Here is a 26,058-nt window from a genome sequence, read left to right as displayed (position 1 = left end):
AGTTCTGAATTTTGAATTTTTAAAAATCCATTTGGAAGTCTTTAAAAATATCTTTGTCTATCATAGAAAAGAGAATAGAAAAAAATCAATGAAAAGGCTAGCCTGTCACACTATCCGTATGTCCATCTGTGGTATCTCTGTTAAGTTTATGATTGTTATTTAATTTAGATGATTTTACATTTCTATTTTAGATTGCTCTCTTTTACTGTAGGTTTTAGCTTAGTGTTCTTCAAGCCTATGGCTGATCCTTGCTTTGACTATAGCAGATTGAATTCTCTTCTCTAACGTCCAGCGTGCTCTGTTAGCAGGACTTCAGTGAGGACTCATTGAATTGTGCAGTAGAGCTTTGCAGTTCCCAGAGAACACGTAGGCTACCAACTCATGTGAGCCCCAGAACCATTCTGGGAGATGGGCACAGAGATACCTTCCCATTTTAGAGGTGGAAACCCTGAGACCCAAGAAATGCTAAGTCACTTGCCTGTGAAACTCTCATCAGATAGCACTTGGACTAGAACACTAGTTTGTAAAGCCTGGCTTGGACCACAGTACTTTCCATTAAACATTAAACTAGAAACTGAATTGAATTCTCTGAGTTACAAAAATGAAGAGAGGCACAATTTTATTTCTTGCAGCTGTTGTCTTAGGAGGCAAGCTATACTTGTTGGAAAGGAAAAAGAAATATTAATTTAAATGAAATAGGTTTTGCTGTTGATTCTTCTCCTAGATTAAAGAAGTAGCAATGAATAATTAAGGAGTTAAAGAATGACTAGCTCTCCACCGCCAGCAGCCCCTTAGCAATCCTGCAGGCAAATCAGCTGGGCAAGATAGCATCTGAAGAAAGATCAGGAGTCAGGCAGTCTGCACACAGTGGAAAATGATGCAGAATCCAACCTCTTGCCCTCATAACTCACTGAAATTTTTTCTCCTTTTTCCCTTAAAAAACTGCCATGGCCAAGCAGAATCTTCAGAGTTGGTTTGAGACATGAGTCTGCCTTCTCCCCAAGTTTCTGGCTTCCTGATTAAAGCAACCTTTCCTTTCCACCAAAAAAAAGAGAAAGAAATAGGTTTTGTTTGGTGAGACATCATGTTCTGTACCCATTTGACATGGAATTGGAAATAAGGAATTATTTTAAGAGCTATGATGCAAATTAAAGATGTGACTTTTGTTGTTTCCCTTTTCTTCCATTGCTTTGTATTGTTTCACTGGACTAGAATGTGACTGCACAGAATCCTGGGGTGGCTGCATCATGGAAGAAACAGGGTAAACTTTCGTTGTACCTGCATGTGATGTATAACTGAAATTGGTATCTATTATCAGCTACAGTCTCTCAGATACTGGTCTGTTAAGCTCAGCCTTAAAATAAATTCAATAATTCATTATCTGATATTTTAAAAAATGAAATAGCAGGTTCACTTTGTACTTTGAGGTTTTTATTTAAAGTTGGTAATAAAAGTAAAATAAAGTAACTGCTTCTACTTCTATTAACCGTTAAAAGAAGCACATGATTAAGTGCTTCTAAGTTGAGTGGTTGCATTAATTTTTCAGTACACTTAGGATAAAAGCTGGCTGTCTAACTGTCAGTGAAAACCCATTTAGTCAACAATTTATATTTTAAGGAACTCATAAACAGACATGTTTACCGTAATAAAATTATACTGTATTCCTTATATAATCAATAAGACTTTAAATTGAGATAGATTTATCACGACTAAATTAGGTAGTCTTCTACTGATAGGCATTTGAACATTTCCTCACCTAACTCCTCTTTGGAAACTAGAGCAGCTGTCTGAGGGTTGCTGGTACATCTGTGAACCAAGGCCTAGAAACATAATCTTTCCCAGGGACCCCTGCCCCATTGCAGCCACTGCCCCAAGGCCTCCTAAGCTACAGCCCCCTCCCAATAAATAGAAGAAGTTCCTCACTCGTATCTCTCCCACTTCCTGTGCTCATGTCAGACGTCTGCTCAACACATCACCATTTCTGGTCCTGCCCCGTCCCTGACCTACTTTTAGAGTCCCTTCCTTATTTCCCCACCAGGAGTCCAGCTCAGGGGAACACGAGGTGTGTGAGCATGCAGGCTTGAAGAGAGACTCGGCCATTATGCCTGCTACTCCAGAGCACATGCTTCTAGAAATTAGTTCAAACTTGACTGTTAACTTTGATGCTTCCCTTTCTATTGTACCATAGTTTCACAACATTATTGCTTCATCAGGCTTTTTTGAGGTAACACCATTCATAATATTGGTTCTATCAAGAGAGGTCTTCTGAACTTCCAATTTCTAAATGAATTTTTAGACTGACTCTCCATAGGATATAATAAAACTATTTAAACTTAATATGTATTTTTTGATGGGCTTCCCACGTGGCTCAGTGGTAAAGAATTCACCTGTCAAGCAGGAGACATGGGTTTGATCCCTGGGTCAGGAAGATCCCCTGGAGAAGGAAATGGCAACCCATTCCAGTATTCTTGCCTGGGAAATCCTATGGACAGAGGAACCTGGCAGGCTATAGTACATGGGGTTGCAAAGAATCGGGCACACTACAGCCACAGCATGTAGTGATAGATAGTGTCACATCTGACATAGTGATAGAAATTTGGTTAATTAATTCACAAAGAAGTTATTATATTATATTCCTTTTGTTATAATATTATATTCCTGCAAAATCATGGATATTACCAAGTAGTAAGTTGAGAATAAGGAGCTGTTGCCTAATTCTAATTCAGAAGGAGCTTACCCTAATTCTGGTTTGATTGTGTATATATACATATAAAAACATACATAAGTCTAACACATCTCTTTAGGGTTTCCTTGTATACCTCAGTTCTGTTGCTAAAGCCTGCAATGTAACATCTTTAATCAATTGACTCTTACAATTCCCTCCTCCAGAGTAAAATCTTGTGGGTTCCTAAGCTCCTTTTATTTAGTTCAGAGGCAAAAAAAAGAAAGTGCTTATCTTTACTATGTGCATGCTAAATGCTTCAGTTGTGTCCGACTCTGTGTGACCCCATGGACTATAACCTGCCAGGCTACTCTGTCCATGTGATTCTTCAGGCAAGAATACTGGAGTGGGTTGCCATGCCCTCCTCCAGGGATCTTCCTTATCCAGGGATCTAAACCGCGTCTCTTATATCTGCATTGGAAGGTGGGTTTCTTACCACTAGCACCACCAGGGAAGCCCTATCTTTACTGCTGCTGCTGCTAAGTCGCATCAGTCATGTCGGACTCTGTGCGACACCGTAGACGGCAGCCTACCAGGCTCCGCCATCCATGGGATTCTCCAGGCAAGAACACTGGAGTGGGTTGCCGTTTCCTTCTCCAATGCATGAAAGTGAAAAGTGAAAGTGAAGGCTTAGTCATGTCTGACTCAGCGACCCCATGGACTGCAGCCTACCAGGCTCCTCTGTCCATGGGATTTTCCAGGCAGGAGTACTGGAGTGGGGTGCCATTGCCTTCTCTATCTTTATTGAGACAGAGCAAATAAAAGTGACCACATTTCTACAGCCTAGATGAAGTTTTGGGATGAACTTCTCAAAAAACCAAGTCTGAGCACAAAAGGGCTTGACTGCTAAGGAGGTTGTAACCTAGCCTCCCAAAACTGTGACTTCCTTTGGATTTCTATTTTTACAGGCTCTAGCACACATACTTATTTGACAGTTTGAACATAAGTGCCTTGCCGAAATTTGTGTAGAATCACGTGAATCCCTGGTGGCTTCCCTGGTGGCTCAGACGGTAAAGCGTCTGCCGGCAACATGGGAGACCCGGGGTTCAATCCCTGGGTCGGGAAGATCCCCTGGAGAAGGAAATGGCAACCCACTCCAGTATTCTTGCCTGGAAAATCCCATGGATGGAGGAGCCTGGCAGGCTACAGTCCATGGGGTCACAGAGTCGGACACAAATGAGCTACTTCACTTCATGTGAATCCAGAGTGATCCTTTTGTTCTAATTCAAAGGTTTTAATTTTCTTCTTTGATGACTGTTTTGGGTAAATTATTTACATAATTGATTGTTTATTTTCTCAGGGTATCTCATTCCAGAAAGTTCTCAAAGTGCAGTATTTTGGAATATAGAGACTTTTTACTGAGAGGGGGTGGAGCCTGTCTTTTCAACAGGCCAACAAAGGTTAGTAACTTAGAAAGTGTGCTTATTTCTCCTTTTTTTTTTTTAATTTTAACAGTGGAAATATGCCAAATGTCAGATACTTGTTTTGGAAAGCAGTTTTCTTTCCAATCAGATTAATGTTTAGTTATAAAAGGCTTTATCGTGTTGAAAAGTGAGTCTTGTTTCAATGAATGACAAGACCACAGCTTCACTGTTTTGAAACTCTGGTGTTTCAGTGCTGGTTGTATCTCCTCTCAGTCCTCCCCTATAAAAAACAGACAGACAATCCTTCAATTAAAATATCTTGAAGTTCTCATGTTAGGGTCTTTATCCTGCTGCCAAGAGATAGTGAGTTAGATTAAGATATATTACTTTAGTAATTTAGTAAGATATATTCCTTTAGTAATTACCATTACTCTGACAAAAATTCTGTTTCCCTTTGACATTTTCTCTAGGGGTATAAATAATTTCTTGGCTTTTCCTTCTTTCTTTTTTTGGAGGGAGGAGAGGAATGGTCCATTCTCCCAGATAGAAAGCATTGCTAATATCAACTAGCCAAAAAAAAATGACCCAAAGTATTTATGGATCTTATGCATACATACATGCATATTTGTATGTATGTATTTCTTTACTTGAGAAGGTCCATTTGTCAATGGCATTTCATTACTATTAATGTATACAATGCAACAATCTTGTATCCACAATTCCTTCATTCAAAAGCTCTGAAGATTGGAAATTTTTTTTTTATGAATTTGCAGGAAACATAGTGGACAGTAAAATTTGTCCTGAACTGAAAAATTTTATTTAACCCTCATAGTGTAAATATTCATAAGTCTTATTGCAGAAATGTTAATGTGTTCAATTCTAGGCTGTATACCAGGCTTTTCAGGGCGCTTTTGCAGAACATAGTAAATGCATCATACTTTTCTAAAATCCAGTAATGCCAGAATTCTTAAGCTCCCGGGCTTTTAGATCTGGGACTGTAGACCTATAGCAGAATCATTCCAAACGAAGTTGCTTAAAGGCAAAAAGACAGGACTGGTGCAAATTAGCAGATGCCATAGACATTCTAACATTGCACATTTCATATTTCCTTTTAAGACACTACATCATGAGTCAAATACAGTCCATTGCTCTGCAAAATATTTAATGCTCTGCAAATTGAGAGAGCAGTGAAGTCATGTTAGCTTTTAAAAAGAAAACAGTGACTGATGTGGATAACTGACAGAATAATTTATTCCCATCCCCATAATTAAGTGATACTGCCAAGTTAAGGCTGATACTCTGATGCCTGACATCTGTATAAAATCTCAGCAAGGCTGCAGAAAAAGAAACAGGAATTTTAAAGTGACCTTGCATCATTAAACTCAGTTGCCTGCCTTTCATGGCATTGATCTCAGCGTAACAGAAATTTGACAGCTTCAGAGTGTTTAAAACGGGTGCAGTGAGTAATAATGAATTAATGTGAGCTGCTGGCATTTATGAATTGCAAAGTACATGGCTAATTTTACCTGCCTTACAGCTCACCAGCTAATTATAAGCATCACGCCTGAGGAAACAACACTGAGTTGTTTGGAAATACTAAGAGCTCTAGTGTGTGTATAAGGATCCATCGTTAGATTTCTGAGATTGCCTGAGAGTAGAAAGGAAATTATTCCAATAACATGGAAACTAAATTAAAAAGTACCTATATGTCTTCAATTGTAGCAGTTAGTGAATATGGAATTCTGTCTTTTTAAATGACATATTGGAATAATTTTTTAAAAGCCCCTGTGGATTACAGTGAGATGGTTTATATGCATGTATGAAAGAACGGACTTTTTTCCAAATGTTATAGTCAGCGGATGTATATATATATATATGCATGAGGATCCCCTGGAGAAGGAAATGGGAACCCACTCCAGTATTCTTGCCTGGAGAATTCCATGGACAAGGAGCCTGGTGGGCTATAGTCCACGGGGTTGCAAAGAGTCAGACATGACTGAGCGACCAACACCCATGAAAGAACCGACTTTTTCCCAAGTGTTATAGTCAATGGATACACACACACACACACACACACACATGCATGTTTTATGTGTTATTTTCACATTATCTATGGACATCTTTTCTGTTCTCTGGGAACCTTCTCAGCTGTCGTGTTTGCCATCTGATTTGTAACGGGGACCTGTCTCCGGATGGAAGAGCCCTGGGAATGAAATCTAGTAGTGGTTTACGTGGGAGGCCTGATACAAAGAGCTGTCATGTTCTAGTCTGCCTTTGTCTTTTCTCCTCTCTGCTGATCAGAATATCACAGAAATGAGGACTGTTGATTTTAGTCATTGGATTTTCCCATGGGGAAGCCCCACCCAAGTATCCTGGAAACCTTCCTTGCTTTTTATAGCAGCGTTCCTCCTGGAAGCAGAAGGAAGATCGGGTCTTCCTTGGGTGGACTCAGTGGGAGGCAGTCCTTCCTTGGGTGTGTGCTGCTCTCCCTCAGATACCTGGCTCTGAACATCTGGATTGGAATGCCCTGTTCCAGTCGTCACCTGAGTGTAGTGGACATACACAGAAAAATCTTGCCCCTGGTAATGGGAAATGGAAATGTTTCTCACAAATAATCAGTTGCCTGAACAACTGATCTGTAATATAGTTTATTTGGCAGTCAGGTTCATAGCTTTAGGAGGGTGGATTATTCTAGGAATTTGACTCTTCCATCACTCCAGGAATGATTGAGAAATTTCTACACTCTGTGCATATGCCTACGTGTTTGCCTAATATGGTTCAGATGGTGCAGTTTTCTTTTGGTGACAATGATGGGCATGGATTTCCAGCAACACTTTTCCCCTAAGTTTATTTGCATTTACTTGATGGCATATATCACCTTTAGCTGTGACTGAAGCATTTTTATCTTTTTGACAGTTTTTATAACTTCTCAGCTGTCTGGATATAAGTCAGCAAATTAGGTAACTGTGAGTCTTATTAGAGATGCGTTTTAACTCCACTAGTAAATATGAAAAGTGATCTATTCATCTTGACAGCTTATTTCTATAATAAGTAACTCTAATGGTAGAGGTCATCTCTGGAGCCCACCACCAGAGAATCCTCCAAGACATAGTACCTCCATTTAAAATATGTTTTTTAGAAGTGTTATTAATAAATGAACAGTGTTTCTCACACAGATATATTTGTAAGATGCCATAACAATAGGTCATAGAAGAATATCATGTGATAGCTGATTATAGGGTGTGTATATAACCTAACTGGAAAATTGATTTTCTGTGATAAATTGAAATGTTCTCCCTTTATCTTTCTAACCTCTTTCAGCTATTTGAGCCCACAGAATGTGGAAATGGATACGTAGAAGCTGGAGAGGAGTGTGATTGTGGTATCCATGTGGTAAGTATAAGAAATCTTTTCTACTTTCAGCACATCTTCTACCCAGAACAAGCAGTAATAGCATTAGTGAGAAGTCTACCTCATCATTCACTGCGGCCTCACTACCTTTATTTCTGAACTCTCTCATCAATGCTTAATCCTAGCTCAGACATTTTAGAATTAAACATGTCCTTATGGCTCTGTCTGAAGAAACCTAACACATTCTTCTAATCAAATTCATATCTCTTAAAAATTCATAGCTCATATTTCGTCTCAGACAAGTTGTACCAAGTTATGAAAATTCCTTCTGTGTTGTGCAATATTTTTGTCTTTGTAAAGCTAGATTGAATATTAAAATTATAATAGAGCTAACCGAGGGTAGGATGCCTGCTAAAAAATAAGCTTACTCTTTGGTATGGCACCCCACTCCAGTACTCTTGCTTGGAAAATCCCATGGATGGAGGAGCCTGTTAGGCTGCAATCCGTGGGGTTGCTAAGAGTTGGACACAACTGAGCGACTTCACTTTCACTTTTCACTTTCATGCATTGGAGAAGGAAATGGCAACCTACTCCAGTGTTCTTGCCTGGAGAATCCCAGGGACGGGGGAGCCTGGTGGGCTGCCGTCTATGGGGTCGCACAGAGTCGGACACGACTGAAGTGACTTAGCATAGCATTGGTACAGAAGTCCTTTCTTAGAAGATCATACTTTGCTGAGAAGTATAGCAGGAAGGAATCTACCACTAAAATGATTCATTCTTTCCTAAAATATTTGCTTACCATTATATACATATCCTCTTGTGAATAATGCATGTCACATGTGGAGAAAATATAGAATGACCAGCGGGTGGGTTTCCTCACTTACTCACATGAAGTGTTTTCTCTAGGAATGCTATGGACTGTGCTGTAAGAAATGCTCTCTCTCCAATGGGGCCCACTGCAGCGATGGGCCTTGCTGCAATAATACCTCGTGTCTTGTGAGTTCTCTGAAAGTTTCATCTCTCTTATCAATGACATATTAGCCAAATATTGCAATGTGTACCTTGAGTATTTGTACAGCTTGCCACACTTTTGTTGATGGACACTGTGTATTAGCCTGGCAATTTTATTGAATCAATAAATCTACCCAAATTCTGTGAGTTACTACAATTATCTTTGTTATAATTCACTACCAGCAAACCCTTGGACAGCAAGGAGATCAAACTAGTCAGTCTTAAGGGAAATCAACCCTGAATACTCATTGAAAAGACTAATACTGAAGTTGAAACTCCAGTATTTTGGTTATCTGATGCGAACAGCTGACTCACTGGAAATGTCCCTGATGCTGGGAAAGATTGAAGGCAGAAGGAGAAGAGGGTGTCGGAGGATGAGATGGCTGGATGGCATCATTGATGCAATGGACATGAACTTGGGCAAACTTTGGGAGATGGTGAGGGACAGAGAGGCCTGGTGTGCTGCAGTCCATAGGGTGGCAAAGAGTTGGACATGACTGGGTGACTGAACAACAACCAATAATCCTATTCTCCAGTATCTCCCTAAGAAAATATACCTATAATCCTTCCAAAATAAACATTGGCAATTGCCCTACTAACATGGGTGAAAACCAAGTTAAATGGTTGAATAGAAGAGGGACAATTTCTGTGGTCTTTTTCGTAATATGTCCCACTTACAAACTTTTTCTGTAAAACTCATCCTAATTTATTTTAAAGCCTGAGCATAAAACCTAGTCCTTATATTTTCACATTTGATTTTTAAAATCCCTTAGAAAGACAAATGGGAAGGCAATGGCAACCCACTCCAGTACTCTTGCCTGGAAAATCCTGTGGATGGAGGAGCCTGGTAGGCTGCAGTCCATGGGGTCTCGAAGAGTTGGACATGACTGAGTGACTTCACTTTCACTTTTCACTTTCATGCATTGGAGAAGGAAATGGCAACCCACTCCAGTGTTCTTGCCTGGAGAATCCCGGGGACAGGGGAGCCTGGTGGGCTGCCGTCTATGGGGTCGCACAGAGTCGGACATGACTGAAGCGACTTAGCAGCAGCAGCAGCAGAAAGGCAAACGAGCCAGATAAGGAAATAATATATGTATGTAAGTTTATATGTGTATATGCACACCTTTTGTTTGTGTGGAAATATAGTTCTATCTTTGGAAACCTCTGGTTAATTTTTAAAAAGTCATTTTAAAAATCTTTGTTTTTCTCATGCTATAAAATTCCTAATTTTTTTAAAACCAGAAAATAATATGATTTAACTTCATTCAATACCAAAGGGGTATTAGGCATGTGGTATTCTACAAGATTCCAGCTTAGATTTTCTTGCCTTATGTTCCCAATCAAATTATAAATTGCTTGAAAATGATGGACTCTTTCCTTCATCTTTTACCAACCCCTCTCCTAGACAAACAAAATGTCTTGTATTCAGCAGTCATTCACTGGCATCACTGAAGGGAATGCATATGAATTAATTGAAATCTGATTGTATATATTTAGCTAAAGCAAGACTAGTATCCAAGCTAATAGATAAATTAGTGCAGATTGGGTGTGTATATCAGCCTTAAGAGAGGTCCTAAATGTTTATATTTATATTTTAGTGTTTAGTTCTGTTGTCATCAGCCACACCAGTGTGTCTTCTTTACATAATTGCTATCACAGTGTTTTCCAAACATAATACTCTGAGATAGCAGATTTTGAAATCTGAACATTTAATGCCTTGGTTAATGATTCATATTTACTACAGAGAGTGGTTTTGGGGCATTATCTCTATTCTGAAACTACCTTGCTGATTCATAAAAAGAGTTTGGCAGTGGTTATGAAAGGATGTCATGCTTTCTGGTGAATACAAGAATACTGACTCTTGAAATATTAATACTGGTTCCTAATATTGAGTTTTGATTTGCAGTTTCAGCCACGAGGATATGAATGTCGGGATGCTGTGAATGGGTGTGATATTACTGAATATTGTACTGGAGACTCTGGCCAGGTATGGCAAACTGAGTTTTAGGTAATACATCTTATTTGCAAATACATATTATAATGCTTTCAATTTGAATTACATGTGTGAATATGATTTGGTTCTTTTGGGGTTTTTGGTTTTGTTTTGTTCTGTTTTCTAGTAGTTTCTAGCTCCCACTATGCTTTTATTTTAGGAATATTTATTGGGCCTAAAAAATCTGTTATCTTCCAAATTTCCCCTTTATAATTAATTTGCTTTATTATTGCTTATATCCAATTAATTGGTATAGGTGTATGTATCAGCAGTGTTCTGGTCCCCACATCTAAAACAGTAGGCTCACACTGATAAAGCACTAATGGTACTATTTTGAGCCACAAAACCCTTTCTTTTAACAAAATTTTGGACAGAAGCTCAGTGTAGAAATCTGAAAGCGTAGCACTGCTGTAGTTGAAGTGGGATTGGGGGCAGAAGTCCTCAGTCTGTCACCATCTCTCTCCATTTATGTATGAAGCACTGGCTTCATGGCCCACCACTTGGCATGATCTTCTTCATGTTAAAACTATTGCATTATCATTAAGATTGCCTTTCGGCATTCCTTCTTTACTTTTTATGTTTTTAAACATTTACATCGTGTTGTTTTAAGTCTTTGTCGTTCAAATGAATATTTGTGGAGCCCCTGCTGTGTCTCAAGCACTGCTTTGAATGCCAGGCTTTGGGAGGAATCGAAATAGGCAACTCCTTGCTCTTCCCAGGCTTGCATTCTGCTGGGTTAGAAAGGCTAATAAATTAATGAAACCCAGTGCGTACAGAAGCATGGCTTCTTCAAGAGATGGAATAGAAGCAGGGATAGCTGGGAAATAGTGGAAATGATTCAGGGAAGAAGTCAGGAGTCAGGCGTAGGGGCTTGGTAAGAATTTTCAACTTCATCCTACCTGCAATTTTATTCTGATGTTACTTCAACAGCATTTTCCCATGCTATGATACAGTTTTTATAAATATTCCCTTTACAGTTGCATGAAAGTCAACCATGTGGATTTACCAGTCACTTCTACATCCAGTGGTGAATATTTAGATTGTTGGCAGCATTTCATTATTATCATTAATAGGGCTATAAATCTCTTTGCATTAAAATTTTTTTTTTTCTGGCATACGGGCTTTTAGTTCCCTGACCAGGGATCAAACCTGCTCCCCTCCCTGCATTGGAAGGGCAGAGTCTTAACCACTGGACCACCAGGGAAGTCCCTCTATGCATTTTAAAGAGTGTTTCTTGTTTGGAGTTAGCAACTTAGGGTAAGTTTCTCAAGAGCAGAATTACCTATTGCCAGGTATTGTGATTTACATGGGGTTCCTGATAGAGTATAGCTAGAAACTAAAATATTATTTTTGTTATTGCAAAGAGCCAAGTTGAAAGTCATAGCTCAGTGTGAGGGCTAAATGGGCCTCTTTACAGATCCTGAATTTAGGCTGTAGTAACTGATTATTGACATGATTGGGCCTGGAATGACCTCTCCTTGCAAAGGTGGCCCTTGCCTTGTATGCCATGGAGGAGCAGTAGAGAGAGGATGAATTATGTGAGTAGGCAGGAGAAGATGGCAGAACTGAGCCAGAATGTGGAGTTATTCTTCTGAAGTTTATCCATCAACCTGTCAATTGCTATACCTGCTTGGAGAAGTGAGCACAGGAGCAGAGAGTAACTGGAATAAGACTGAGTTCTCCTCCCTGGAAAGAAACATGAGAGGAAAACAAAATTTCCTAATTAACCTTTTGAAAGGTTTTGATGTATATATTCTGAGGCTTGATTCAAATGGATATAGTACAAAGGTTATGGTATAGTGAACTGTATTCAGGCTATCCTTTTGTGATTTTTATGCTTATCTGTCCTTACATATAAATACATAAATTGAATTCTTTGCAATTTTTAAATAATATAGTGGCAGTATATAAGAACTGTGGATTCTGTGATTTATGACAAGAATAATGACATTTCTGATATACTATTTCACTGAGTTATAATTTTAGTTTTGTAGAATGAGGCTGTTTTTATATCCATCGTATATGGTTTTGGTTTTGTGTGTTCAGTTCTTTTAAAAGTATCAGTTCATTTCAGTGCTCAGTCGTGTCTGACTCTTCACGACCCCATGGACTGTAGCACGCCAGGCCTCCCTGTCCATCACCAACTCCTGGAGTTTATTCAAACTCATGTGCATCAAGTCGGTGATGCCATCCAACCATCTCATCCTCTGTCGTCCCCTTCGCCTCCCACCTTCAATCTTTCCCAGCATCAGGTTCTTTCCAAGTGAGTCAGTTCTTCGCATCAGGTGGCCAAAGAATGAAAGCATAGTTTTTCCATTTCAACCTTTAACTCCTGAATTGTCATAGGCTTTACCCTTTATAATAAGGGTCCTTGTTCAATCTAATATTTTATTTAAATTTTTAAAATATTCTTTTTAATTCATGTCCCAAGATGAAAATTGTACTGTTAAATGCTCAGGGACATATTAGAATAGCATGTTCCTTTAGTAACAATTCCCTTCTCTGACCAGAAGGAACCTGAACTAGATACGTGGAAGAGAGGGAGTTAAATACCACCACACCCCGGTCCCCAACACACAGTAATTCTTCTGTTTTGAAAGAAGCAGGAAACTTTGAATTTAATTGATACTGATAATAATTAAAATGGGATGTCTCAGAATCTGTGCATCTCTGAAAATCAGTACTTTTGGTGACATTATGTATTTATTGCTTTTATTTCACAGTATATTTCTGCTTATTTTTTATATTAGCATTTACTGATGCTTCTGAGCTGCTTTTTAAATTCACAATTTAAAAGAGAATAAGACGTGGAACTGAGAGACATTCTGGGCAAACAATCTGGATGATCTAATAAAGATATTTTTGAAAGATATGGGAAATATGTTTTGTTAAAAACTATAAAATATGTCATCAAAATGGGAGTATAACACAATTTAAAATAAGCATACTTAAGGGCTGTTGCACTGTGGAAGCTAGCCTCAGTTGGACCTTCCTGCACAGTGTAAAAATGGCATTTATTTATCAGTATTATTTTTTATATATATTTTTATTTTTGGCTGTGTCTCTAGTTGAGGCACGCAGGCATAGTTGCCCTGTGGTATGTGGGATCTTAGTTCCAAGACCAGGGATTGAACCCATGTCCCCTGGCAACCCACTCCAGTACTCTTGCCTGGAAAATCCCATGGACGGAGGAGCATGGTAGGCTACAGTCCACGGGGTCGCAAAGAGTCGGACATGACTTCACTTTCACTTTCCCCTGCACTGGAAGTCAGATTCTTAACCACTGAACCACCAGGGAAGTCCCTCAAATGGCATTTAGAGATGGAATCCAGAGCTCTGCTCATAAGCAGAATGAAGTACACAGATTTATGGTTCTTCTATTTTAAATGTCTCCAAAGAACAATAGACATTTGATAATTTCCTTTGTTAAACATTTCAGTGTTAAACAACTGGCTTTTATTAGCCTAAACTGAAAATAGATTAGAAATCTTCTTCCATGTAGTTATGACAGTTTATGAGAGCTTTTTGAATTTTATCAAATCCTACTAGTTTTCTCCTATTGAAACATCACGAAAGTCAAATATGACAAGTTAAGTTTAGACCCTGATGTGTGTATTCAGCAAATGACATTTCTTTTGCATTTTGGTTCAGTGTGGTTGCATTCACCTTGGAGTTAATTACTGTTAGTTGATTAATAAGATAATGATGGTGTTTTGAGTGGATTTGGGTGAATGAAGAGACCATAGGGAATCTCTGTTTTTGTGCAGTTGGTCCAGTAAACCAAGTTCTCACGCTGATAATTACATCTTTTGAATAGTTACCATAAGGTTGAATGAAAACTGGTATGAAAATTGGTTGTTCTTTAGAAAGCTGTAGAACCAAAGCCTTTAATCTCAATGTGTTCCTTGATAAGTTACTGCTTCTTAGTAATTCTAAATTAGTTCCTTTAATCTCAATGTGTTCCTTGATAAGTTACTGCTTCTTAGCTATTCTAAATTAGTTCTATTATCTTTCTGTTGTGACCTTGATAAACAGCATGATACTGCAGAATAAAATAATTGTATCTGTGCAGGTCATTTATTTATTTTCTCAGTCAGTCACTAGTCATTAAGCACCTTCTTAATAATAATTGAGCCCAGCTTTGTTCTAGGTGCCAGGGAGGGAGCAAGGACAGAAAATCCCTGCCTGCATGGAGCTTGCATTAGGATGGGAGCAGTAGACAAACTGCATTAGGAAGGGGGCAGTAAACAAAGTGTTTGACTGTGTGGATCACAACAAACTGTGGAAAATTCTTCAAGAGATGAGAATACCAGACCACCTTACCTGCCTCCTGAGAAATCTGAATGCAGGTCAAGAAGCAACAGTTAGAACTGGACATGGAACAACAGACTGGTTCCAAATCGGGAAAGGTGCACGTCAAGGCTGTATATTGTCACTCTGCTTATTTAACTTCTATGCAGAGTACATCATGCGGAACGACGGGCTGGAAGAAGCACAAGCTGGAATCAAGATTGCCGGGAGACACACATTAGCACTGTGGCTGATTCATGTCAATGTAAGGCAAAAACCACCAAAATATTGTAAAGTAATTAGCCTCTAATTAAAATTAATGAATTAATTTTAAAAAAAGATTGCTGGGAGAAACATCAATAACCTCAGATATGCAGATACCACCCTTATGGCAGAAAGTGAAGAACTAAAGAGCCTCTTGATAAAAGTGAAAGAGGAGAGTGAAAAAGTGGGCTTAAAACTCAATGTTCAGAAAACTAAGATCATGGCATCTGGTCCCATCACTTGATAGCAAATAGATAGGGAAACAATGGAAACAGTGAGAGACTTTATTTTCTTGGGCTCCAAAATGACTGCATATGGTGACGGCAGCCATGAAATTAAAAGATGCTTGGTCCTTGGAAGAAAGGCTATGACCAACCTAGACAGCATATTAAAAAGCAGAGACATTACTTTATCAACCAACTTCCATCTAGTCAAAGCTATGGTTTTTCCAGTAGTCATGTATGGATGTGAGAGTTGAACTATAAAGAAAGCTGAGTGCCAAACATTTGATGCTTTTGAACTGTGGTGTTGGAGAAGACTCTTGAGAGTCCCTTAGACTTCAGGGAGATCAAACCAGTCAATCCTAAAGGAAATCAGTCCTGAATATTCATTGGAAGGACTGATGCTGAAGTTGAAATTCCAATACTTTGGCTACCCTATACAAAGAACTGACTCATTGGAAGAGACCCTGATGCTGGGAAAGATTGAAGGCAGGAGGAGAAGGGGACGACAGAGGATGAGATGGTTGGATGGCATCACTGACTTGATGGACATGAGTTTGAGCAAGCTCCGAAAGTTGGTGATGGACAGCGAAGACTGGCGTGCTGCAGTCCATGGGGTCGTGAAGAGTCGGATACAACTGAACAACTGAACTGACTGAGCAAAGAGACAGGTGAAAGTTTGGTGATAAGTAAAACAGTGAATGGGGAGCAGAGGATGCTAAAATGGGGGAGGAGTTTATGGTTTTGGAGGACATAGTTAAAGAAGGCTTCTCTGAGATGCTGACGTTCAGGCAAAGTCCTAAAAGAATTGAGAGAACAAGCTGGGCGGAAATCTGCGGGAAAGCTTGGAAGAAGAGCAAGAACAAAGACCATGGGTTGACAGCGTGGCTGGTACATTCATGTGAGGTCAGGTAGGGATGAGGTCAGGTAGGGAGCAGATCACGAATTTGGAAGACCAGTGAGTAGACTGGGAAGCCATTAGCAGAAGAGCAACATGATGTGGTTTAGGTTTTTAAAGGGACACTCTAGTAGCCCTGTCACCTATAAGGAGACTAGAGGGGATGAAGGGAAATCAGTTGGAGGTGGTTGCATCGTCAGATGAGAAGATAGTTTTGGGTTTGACCAGCTGTTAGCGGTGGAGATGGAGGAAAGTGGTCAGATTGTAATTATATTTGAAGATATTGCTACCAGGATTTGTCGATGGACTAGAAAGAGAGTGTGAATAAAAGAGAGGAACACAGGATGACTCCTTGGTTTGGGGCCTGGGCAACTGGGAGAGTGGGACTGTCATTTACTGAGAAGGTGAAAATCAAGGGAGGACCTCACAGGGTATTGCTATGTTTCTTATTCACTTACTGCAACTGTGGGTTTTTTTTTTTTTTTTTCCCCTTTTAGTATTTGTTTTGAATGCTGTAGCAGAGCCTTTGACTTGAACTTTTTTTTTTTAGCTCTCTTAAATGTGATAAATAAGATGAAGAGAGAGTAAAAATATGAATTATCTAGGATAATGTTAGGGAAAATTGAAATGTACTTAAAAAAAAAAAACTATTTGATAAATAGACCTGGAAAAAGAAAGAACTATCACGTCACAGTTGTTTTAACAAGTCTATAGTTTGAGAGGTCAGAAATGTAGTGGAGATATAGCACTTTTATTGAAGGGCTGGTTATTTCTTTTTCAGTAATGTGGCATGGAGGTGACTGTCATGGGTGTCACATGCAGATCTGACATTTTCATAGAGCTGAACGAGGTCTTGTAAATTAGTTCCTGAACGTATCCACTCCTGTGTAACAAGCTGACTTGTTCCCTTCATTGTCCATTTTAATCCCTTCTATTTTGAACTTTGTAGGCAAGTGAACGTAAAGTATTCTAGTGCATCTCATGGAAAACAAACATAAGAAGCACCCACTGCTTTGACTGATTGATTCATTTTTACCAATGACTGGAGAATAAATTTGGATTAGCTGTTTACTCGTGTTTTTCTAATTATAAGTTGTATTTTTTTTTACATTTATTTCAAACTTTACTGATATGAATGATGTGTAGCACACAATTTACAAATAGTAATAAAATCATCCTTACATTTTTTTGCACTTTAATGTATTGTGCAAATAATCTGAAAGTACTTCACATATTGAATGTTAACTAAAAATATATTTTTCAGTGCCCACCAAATCTTCATAAGCAAGATGGATATGCATGCAATCAAAATCAGGTATGCTGGGCCACAGGTTTTAACTGGGATTTTGTGAAAAGCTCAGTTTTCAGGGTTTTTTTTTGGATGAATGTAATTTTGATGGCAAATTGCAGCTCAAACAACAGGAAATTATTGCATTGGTCTTCTAACTCAGAGTTGTTTCATATCATATAAAATACTAAATATATTTATCTCTGGGTGCAAACTATCCAGATTGAGAGTGTGGGGAAAAAAAGTAATGGCTGAAGAATTAGAGATCTAACTTATGGAGTTGTAACTGTCTTTAATCATTTTAGCCTATTATGGGAAAATATGGTAATATATGGTAATGCTTTTTTTTCCTGAAGCTATGTTATGACCTAACCATTCACATACAAAAAAACCTAAAAATCATTTTGGTGTCACTCAAAGAAATGCACCCATTTTTGTTTTCCATAAAATTTTAGATGATTAGTTGGACTTGAGCTGTACAGTGAGGTCTGTTCTGTGTTTTAGATTTTAATTTTCATTCTTCTGTGTCTCTTAAGATGTTTGTGAGTTTTATTTTCATTGTGAAAATACTAGGGTACCCCAAAAAACCCAACTTTGTCTAAAACAATGATAAGGAGACCTTGCAGTGAGAATCTGGGGGGAAATGGGACCAGCTCCTTGTACCTTACAACATGCATTCTGCCCTCAGGGCCGCTGCTACGACGGGGAGTGCAAGACCCGGGACAACCAGTGTCAGTACATCTGGGGAACAAGTAGGTCATGTTTCCTGCTTGGTGGTCTCACTCAGGTTTCTCTTAGTATTCTTTGCTGCCAGTCTTGCTGATTGGGAGTGATTAAAACAAGAAAAAAAAAAAAACTAGAAAAGCCTGAAGAGAATGGTGAATCATAGTCACATAGCCACAGCAAACACCTGCTGACGTTGAAGACTTGTCATCAGAACTGAACATCACTATTCAGTGATTGTGGCTGAGACAGAACGGATGGCACACCCACTTGCTAAGATTGGGTTGAGTGCGGTGGTCATGCCTATTATCAATCCACTTGGGTAATTTTCTTTATACCTTGGATTTAACATTCACCACTTCAAGGTAGCTTTCCATTCTTTTATCCTAGGAAAGTACCAGGCTTTTTTATTTTTATTTTTTAATTCTGTAATTGATTATCTCAGTTTGAAGTGAAACACAAGTACTTCCTGATATACATTTTGGGAACATGGTCATTTTCTCAGTATGTTCCCTACATGTCAGTACACATATTCTCTTCCTGACATTTTCATTGTCTTGCCAGTGAATTTCAGTTAATGAGGTCCAGACTGGAAGAGAGAGAAGTGGCTCTGTCTTGCTGGCAAAGACTGGGTCACCTACCAGGAAAAGAAGGCACCCAAAGGGGACTAGGACTCATGCACAAGTGATTTAGTGTTTGGCAAATATCATTTAACTGAAAGATTTACTTTCAATGGTTCAGTTTTGACAAGGGAAAGATAATAGAGGTATATTTGTCTTTCAAAAAAGTTGAAATATCAAAATCCACATGCCAACAAAATTTCAGCAAGCTCAGATTTTATAATGCTTCCTGATACTAATAGAAAGCAGGGTTAAGAATGTTTATTAGTTTTTTTGGTGTCACTTCACTAATTCCTGCTGATGATTAATCCTACCTCCCCTCCTCAAACCCACCAATAAGAATTGGGAATAAATTTGTCTCCCAAGTTAAAAAAGAACGGTGTGTTTGAGCTGTTCTGTCTTACCTTGCAAGAGCCATGGGTGAAATTTTCAGGAATTTTAGAAGCTGATTGACATCACATTCTTAGTTTAAAATTAGCCATGTATTACACTGTGGAGATTTACACCATGGAAATGGGTAAGTGCTACAAATTAGGAATTTGTTCCTTTTTCTGGAGCAACAGTTATTAAGATTTACTGGCACAGTACTGGTTATGGATAACAAAAAAAACTAAAAGTAATTCTGTTTTCTTGCTCGTCTCCAAAAGAGGCTTCAGGGTCTGACAAATTCTGTTATGAAAAGCTGAATACGGAAGGCACCGAGAAGGGCAACTGTGGGAAGGATGGAGACCGATGGATCCAGTGCAGCAAGCAGTGAGTGGCCGTCTCTGGGCGCATAATGGGTGGACTTGGTGCAGGGAGCACAAAATAAATGTTACTGATTTTTTAATAAATTGACTACTTAAAATTTTAGAGTATGAATTTAAAAGATCGTATATCTAGAAGCAAATGACTATGAACTAAACTGTTTGTGTGGCACAGACACACCATTTCTGTAAACTTCAGGAAAGTTCTCACATGCTGTATTTTACTTGAAGCTTGTTTGGAAGAGATATTTTGCTAAGGTATTTTAAATTAATCGTGGGTTTTGATTTTCTACTTTTGCTTTCAAAAACCTATGAATGTGCTAGTATAAGGAATTCTGCAAGCAAAAGATGTAGACTGTCTATATTTTGGGGGCCATTTAAAATGAAATAACATACATTTGATTATTTTTCAAATGTAACACGATTTGACTTGATTAAATAGCTAATATCTGTATTCAAGTTTTATTTTCCCTTCTAAAAAGTATCTGAAAGTTAAAGTCGCTCAGTCATGTCCCAGTGTTTGTGACCCTATGGACTATACAGTCCATGGAATTCTCCAGGCCAGAATACTGGAGTGGGTAGCCTTTCCCTTTTCCAGGGGATCTTCCTAACCCAGGAATCGAACTGGGGTCTCCTGCATTGCAGACTTATTCTTTACCAACTGAACTATGAGGGAAGCCAAAAAGTATCTAGTCAGTGCCTATTGAGGACTCTTTACTCAGGAAATGAGATACCTTCAGAGCACATTGGTAATATTTTCCCTTGATTTGTTGAGGAAAGTTAAAATTGCAATTTAATAGTTTTTTAAGGTTAGCTCATTGACTTGGGTCTCTGGGATCATTATGTGATAGACCAAACTCCTCCATTCTCCTTCCATAACAATGGAGATTCTTCTCCCATTGTGAAGCAGATCGAGGATTTAAGGGAAGTTTTGTTTATCTAATTAATGGTCTCTAATGTACTTTTTGAAACTTGGCAGTTGTATGTAATCTTTGATGGTGGATGAGGCCTTAGGAGGCAAAAAATCTTTGACTTCTTTAAAATTAAACCAAAATAACAGAACAGAGCTTCCAATCTGATGTCTCATGACTGAGTTATAGAAGTTTTGAGATGTTCAGTCTCTGAGGTTCCAGGGAGGAAGTGGAGTCTAAACTAGTCAGAACCTATGGGGTTGGATGTCTATGGCTTCATTCATTAAGTCAATGTCACAGACAAATCTGATCATTTCTCTGTGCCTCTGTGACTTCAGAAAGTTGGGAGGCATTGCTTTAGATCATTATAGAAGACAGCTTTCAAATATCTGGCAATAGAATATCCAGCCACCAGTGAGTTAAGGAAAATAAATGTATTTTTTTAACTTAAAAAAATTGAGAAATATAGAAACAGAAAAGTGATTAATATACAAATATCAGTTCAGTTCAGTTCAGTCGCTCAGTCGTGTCCGACTCTTTGGGATCCCATGAATCGCAGCATGCCAGGCCTCCCTGTCCATCACCAACTCCCGGAGTTCACCCAGACTCATGTCCATTGAGTCAGTGATGCCATCCAGCCATCTCATCCTCTGTCGTCCCCTTCTCCTCCTGCCCCAATCCCTCCCAGCATCAGAGTCTTTTCCAATGAGTCAACTCTTTGCATGAGGTGGCCAAAGTACTGGAGTTTCAGCTTTAGCATCATTCCTTCCAAAGAAATCCCAGGGCTGATCTCCTTCAGAATGGACTGGTTGGATCTCCTTGCAGTCCAAGGGACTCTCAAGAGTCTTCTCCAACACCACAGTTCAAAAGCATCAATTCTTCAGCGCTCAGCCTTTTTCACAGTCCAACTCTCACATCCATACATGACCACAGGAAAAACCATAGCCTTGACTAGACGGACCTTTGTTGGCAAAGTAATGTCTCTGCTTTTTAATATGCTATCTAGGTTGGTCATAACTTTTCTTCCAAGGAGTAAATGTCTTTTAATTTCATGGCTGCAGTCACCATCTGTAGTGATTTTGGAGCCCCCAAAAATAAAGTCTGACACTGTTTCCACTGTTGCCCCATCTATTTCCCATGAAGTGATGGGACCGGATGCCATGATCTTAGTTTTCTGAATGTTAAGCTTTAAGCCAACTTTTTCACTCTCCGCTTTCACTTTTATCAAGAGGCTTTTCAGTTCCTCTTCACTTTCTGCCATAAGGGTGGTGTCATCTGCATATCTGAGGTTATTGATATTTCTCCTGGCAATCTTGATTCCATCTTGTGCTACTTCCAGCCCAGCGTTTCTCATGATGTACTCTTCATAGAAGTTAAATAAGCAGGGTGATAATATACAGCCTTGACGGACTCCTTTTCCTATTTGGAACCAGTCTGTTGTTCCATGTCCAGTTCTAACTGTTGCTTCCTGACCTGCATACAGGTTTCTCAAGAGGCAGGTCAGGTGGTCTGGTATTCCCATCTCTTTCAGAATTTTCCACAGTTTATTGTGACCCACACAGTCAAAGGCTTTGGCATAGTCAATAAAGCAGAAATAGATGTCTTCCTGGAACTCTCTTGCTTTTTCGATGATCCAGCAGATGTTGGCAGTTTGATCTCTGGTTCCTCTGCCTTTTCTAAAACCAGCTTGAACATCTGGAAGTTCACGGTTCATGTATTGCTGAAACCTGGCTTGGAGAATTTTGAGCATTACTTTACTAGCGTGTGAGATGCATGCAGTTGTGTGGTAGTTTGAGCATTCTTTGGCATTGCCTTTCCTTGGGCCTGGAATGAAAACTGACCTTTTCCAGTCCTGTGGCCACTGCTGAGTTTTCCAAATTTGCTGGCATATTGAGTGCAGCACTTTCACAGCATCATCTTTCAGGATTTGAAATAGCTCAACTGGAAATCCATCACCTCCACTAGCTTTGTTCATAGTGATGCTTTCTAAGGCCCACTTGACTTCACATTCCAGGATGTCTGGCTCTAGGTGAGTGATCACACCATCGTGATTATCTTGGTCGTGAAGATCTTTTTTGTACAGTTCTTCTGTACAAAATTCTTGCCCCCTCTTCTTAATATCTTCTGTTTCTCTTAGGTCCATACCATTTCTGTCCTTTATCGAGCCCATCTTTGCATGAAATGTTCCCTTGGTGTCTCTAATTTTCTTGAAGAGATCTCTAGTCTTTCCTATTCTGTTGTTTTCCTCTATTTCTTTGCACTGATCGCTGAGGAAGGCTTTCTTATCTCTCCTTGCTATTCTTTGGAACTCTGCATTCAGATACTTATATCTTTCCTTTTCTCCTTTGCTTTTCGCTTCTCTTCTTGTCACAGGTATTTGTAAGGCCTCCTCAGACAGCCATTTTGCTTTTTGCATTTCTTTTCCATGGGGATGGTCTTGATCCCTGTCTCTTGTACAATGTCACGAACCTCCACCCATAGTTCATCAGACACTCTATCAGATCTAGTCCCTTAAATCTGTTTCTTACTTCCACTGTATAATCATAAGGGATTTGATTTAGGTCATACCCAAATGCTCTAGTGGTTTTCCCTACTTTCTTCAATTTAAGTCTGAATTTGGCAATGAGGAGTTCATGATCTGAGCCACAGTCAGCTCCTGGTCTAGTTTTTGTTGACTGTATAGAGCTTCTCCATCTTTGGCTGCAAAGAATATAATCAGTCTGATTTTGGTGTTGACCATCTGGTGATGTCCATGTGTAGAGTCTTCTCTCGGAGAAGACAATGGCACCCCACTCCAGTACTCTTGCCTGGAAAATCCCATGGACGGAGGAGCCTGGTAGGCTGCAGTCCATGGGGTCACTAAGAGTCGAGCTCGACTGAGCGACTTCACCTTCACTTTTCGCTTTCATGCATTGGAGAAGGAAATGGCAACCCACTCCAGTGTTCTTTCCTGGAGAATCCCAGGGACGGGGGAGCCTGGTGGGCTGCCATCTATGGGGTCACACAGAGTCGGACACGACTGAAGCGACTTAGCAGCAGCAGCAGCAGCAGAGTCTTCTCTTGTGTTGTTGGAAGAGGGTGTTTGCTACGACCAGTGCATTTTCCTGGCAAAACTCTATTAGTCTTTGCCCTGCTTCATTCCGTATTCCAAGGCCAAATTTGCCTGTTACTCCAGGTGTTTCTTGACTTCCTACTTTTGCATTCCAGTCCCCTATAATGAAGAGGACATCTTTTTTGGGTGTTAGTTCTAAAAGGTCTTGTAGGTCTTCATAGAACCGTTCAACTTCAGTTTCTTCAGCATTACTGGTTGGGGCTTAGACTTGGATTACTGTGATATTAAATGGTTTGCCTTGGAGATGAACAGAGATCATTCTGTCGTTTTTGAGATTGCATCCAAGTACTGCATTTCGAACTCTTTGTTGACCATGATGGCTACTCCATTTCTTCTAAGGGATTCCTGCCCGCAGTAGTAGATATAATGGTCATCTGAGTTAAATTCACCCATTCCAGTCCATTTTAGTTCGCTGATTCCTAGAATATCGATGTTCACTCTTGCCATCTCCTGTTTGACCACTTCCAGTTTGCCTTGATTCATGGACCTGACATTCCAGGTTCCTATGCAATATTGCTCTTTACAGCATCGGACCTTGCTTCTATCACCAGTCACATCCACAACTGGGTATTGTTTTTGCTTTGGCTCCATCCCTTCATTCTTTCTGGAGTTATTTCTCCACTGATCTCCAGTAGCATATTGGGCACCTACTGACCTGGGGAGTTCCTCTTTCAGTATCCTATCATTTTGCCTTTTCATACTGTTCATGTGGTTCTCAAGGCAAGAATACTGAAGTGGTTTGCCATTCCCTTCTCCAGTGGACCACATTCTGTCAGACCTCTCTACCATGCCTGCCCGTCTTGGGTGGCCCCACAGGGCGTGGCTTAGTTTCATTGAGTTAGACAAGGCTGTGGTCCTAGTGTGATTAGATTGACTAGTTTTCTGTGATTATGGTTTCAGTGTGTCTGCCCTCTGATGCCCTCTTGCAACAGCTACCGTCTTACTTGGGTTTCTCTTACCTTGGACGAGGGGTATCTCCTCGCTGCCGCCTCTCCTGACCTTGAACATGGAAATATACACACACACACATACACATATATATGTATATATACACACACAAATATACATTTTGCCAAATAAATGCAAAGTGAACTTTCATGTAACCCCTCTATGAATCAAGAAACAGTGCATCCCAGGATGTATTCTTCACTCTCACAACCCCTGTCTCTCTCCTGAAGGTACTGTTGTTCTCAATTTTATGGCAGTTGCTTTCTTAGTTTTCTTTAGACATATACTGCTCAAGTTTTCAGCCCTAAACAGTTTACTTTGCCTAAAATTTTGGTAGCTTTATATAAAAGGAATCATATTTCATGTATTATTTTGTATTTTGCTTCTTAAGTTCATTATTTTGAGAGTTTTCCATGGTATGTGTAGCCGTAGATTCATATTTATTATTCTTTTATTTCATTTTCATTCATATTTATAGGTATATACCTTCTCCATTTTGTGTTGACAGACATTTAGATTGTTTCCATGTCTTGGCTATTAGGAATCATGCTACTGTGAACATTCTGGTACATGTAACTTAGTTCTCATTTGTACATATTTTTCTAAGTCCATTCCTGGAAGAAAAATTGCCAAGTCATAGGGGATATATATTCTCAGTGTCACTAGATGGTGTGACACTATTTTCTAAAATGGTTGTGCTAGTAAATGCTGCTGCTGCTAAGTCACTTCAGTCGTGTCCAACTCTGTGCGACACCATAGACGGCAGCCCACCAGGCTGCCCTGTCCCTGGGATTCTCCAGGCAAGAACACTGGAGTGGGTTGCCATTTCCTTCTCCAATGCATGAAAGTGAAAAGTGAAAGTGAAGTTACTCAGTCATGTCCAACTCTTTGTGACCCCATGGACCTCAGCCTACCAGGCTCCTCTGTCCATGGGATTTTCCAGGCAGGAGTACTGGAGTGGGGTGCCGTTGCCTTCTCTGCTAGTAAATGCTACCATTGATAATTCGTATAAGAGCATTTTGTTGCACTGTACTGTATTCTCACTAACACTTGGTGTCATCAGACGTTTTATGTATTCTGCTGAGTGTGAATTGCTTTATTATTGTGGCTTTAATTTGCATTTATGAATGGAATAGTACATTTTCATGCATTTACTGGAGATGGATTGTATGTGTGTGATATGCCACTTCAATTCTTTGCACATTTTTTAAGGAGTTCATTGTTTACTTAACAAATACTGTGGAGGTAGGTGTCCTCATGGTGAGTGAGTCATTTAACAATGTCACCAAGGACCCAGATGATTTCTGTCTCTCTTCTCTGTATTACTTAGCATGTTCACTTTGTATCTTTACATGTGAATTCACGATTGCAAGGTGAATGCCAAAGTTCCGCATTCAAAAGCAGGAAGCAGGGGTAGCAACAAAAGACCTTCTCCGTGTCAGGCTCTAGAAGCCTGTCCAGAGCATAAATTCTCCCCAGCAACTCCCTATTGGGCTTTTCTTCACATCTCAACATTCCAAGGGCCACTCTTAGCTCTGGGAGCATGGGAAGGAGGCATGGCTCAGTAACTGGGTGTAGAGAATGAGGGTGTCATGA

The 26,058-nt window shown here is 39.5% G+C and overlaps 1 protein-coding gene across 4 annotated transcripts in view; it reads left to right on the top strand.

The window, feature by feature from the left end:
- The window catches only part of ADAM23 (ADAM metallopeptidase domain 23), a 194,662-nt gene that overhangs the window by 140,361 nt on the left and 28,243 nt on the right, over positions 1-26,058 (top strand). For all 4 annotated transcript variants that reach the window (XM_070387704.1, XM_070387698.1, XM_070387689.1 and 1 more), the window contains exons 14-21: positions 1,213-1,261; positions 4,023-4,122; positions 7,408-7,479; positions 8,344-8,433; positions 10,355-10,435; positions 17,379-17,429; positions 18,091-18,154; positions 19,393-19,498. In XM_070387704.1, coding sequence (XP_070243805.1) covers positions 1,213-1,261; positions 4,023-4,122; positions 7,408-7,479; positions 8,344-8,433; positions 10,355-10,435; positions 17,379-17,429; positions 18,091-18,154; positions 19,393-19,498 — 613 coding nt within the window. The remainder of the gene's footprint in view (positions 1-1,212; positions 1,262-4,022; positions 4,123-7,407; positions 7,480-8,343; positions 8,434-10,354; positions 10,436-17,378; positions 17,430-18,090; positions 18,155-19,392; positions 19,499-26,058) is intronic.

The sequence above is a fragment of the Bos mutus genome, chromosome 2 (genome assembly GCF_027580195.1).
Source record: "Bos mutus isolate GX-2022 chromosome 2, NWIPB_WYAK_1.1, whole genome shotgun sequence".
Taxonomy (NCBI): domain Eukaryota; kingdom Metazoa; phylum Chordata; class Mammalia; order Artiodactyla; family Bovidae; genus Bos; species Bos mutus.
This window is presented reverse-complemented; position numbering and strand designations above follow the sequence as displayed.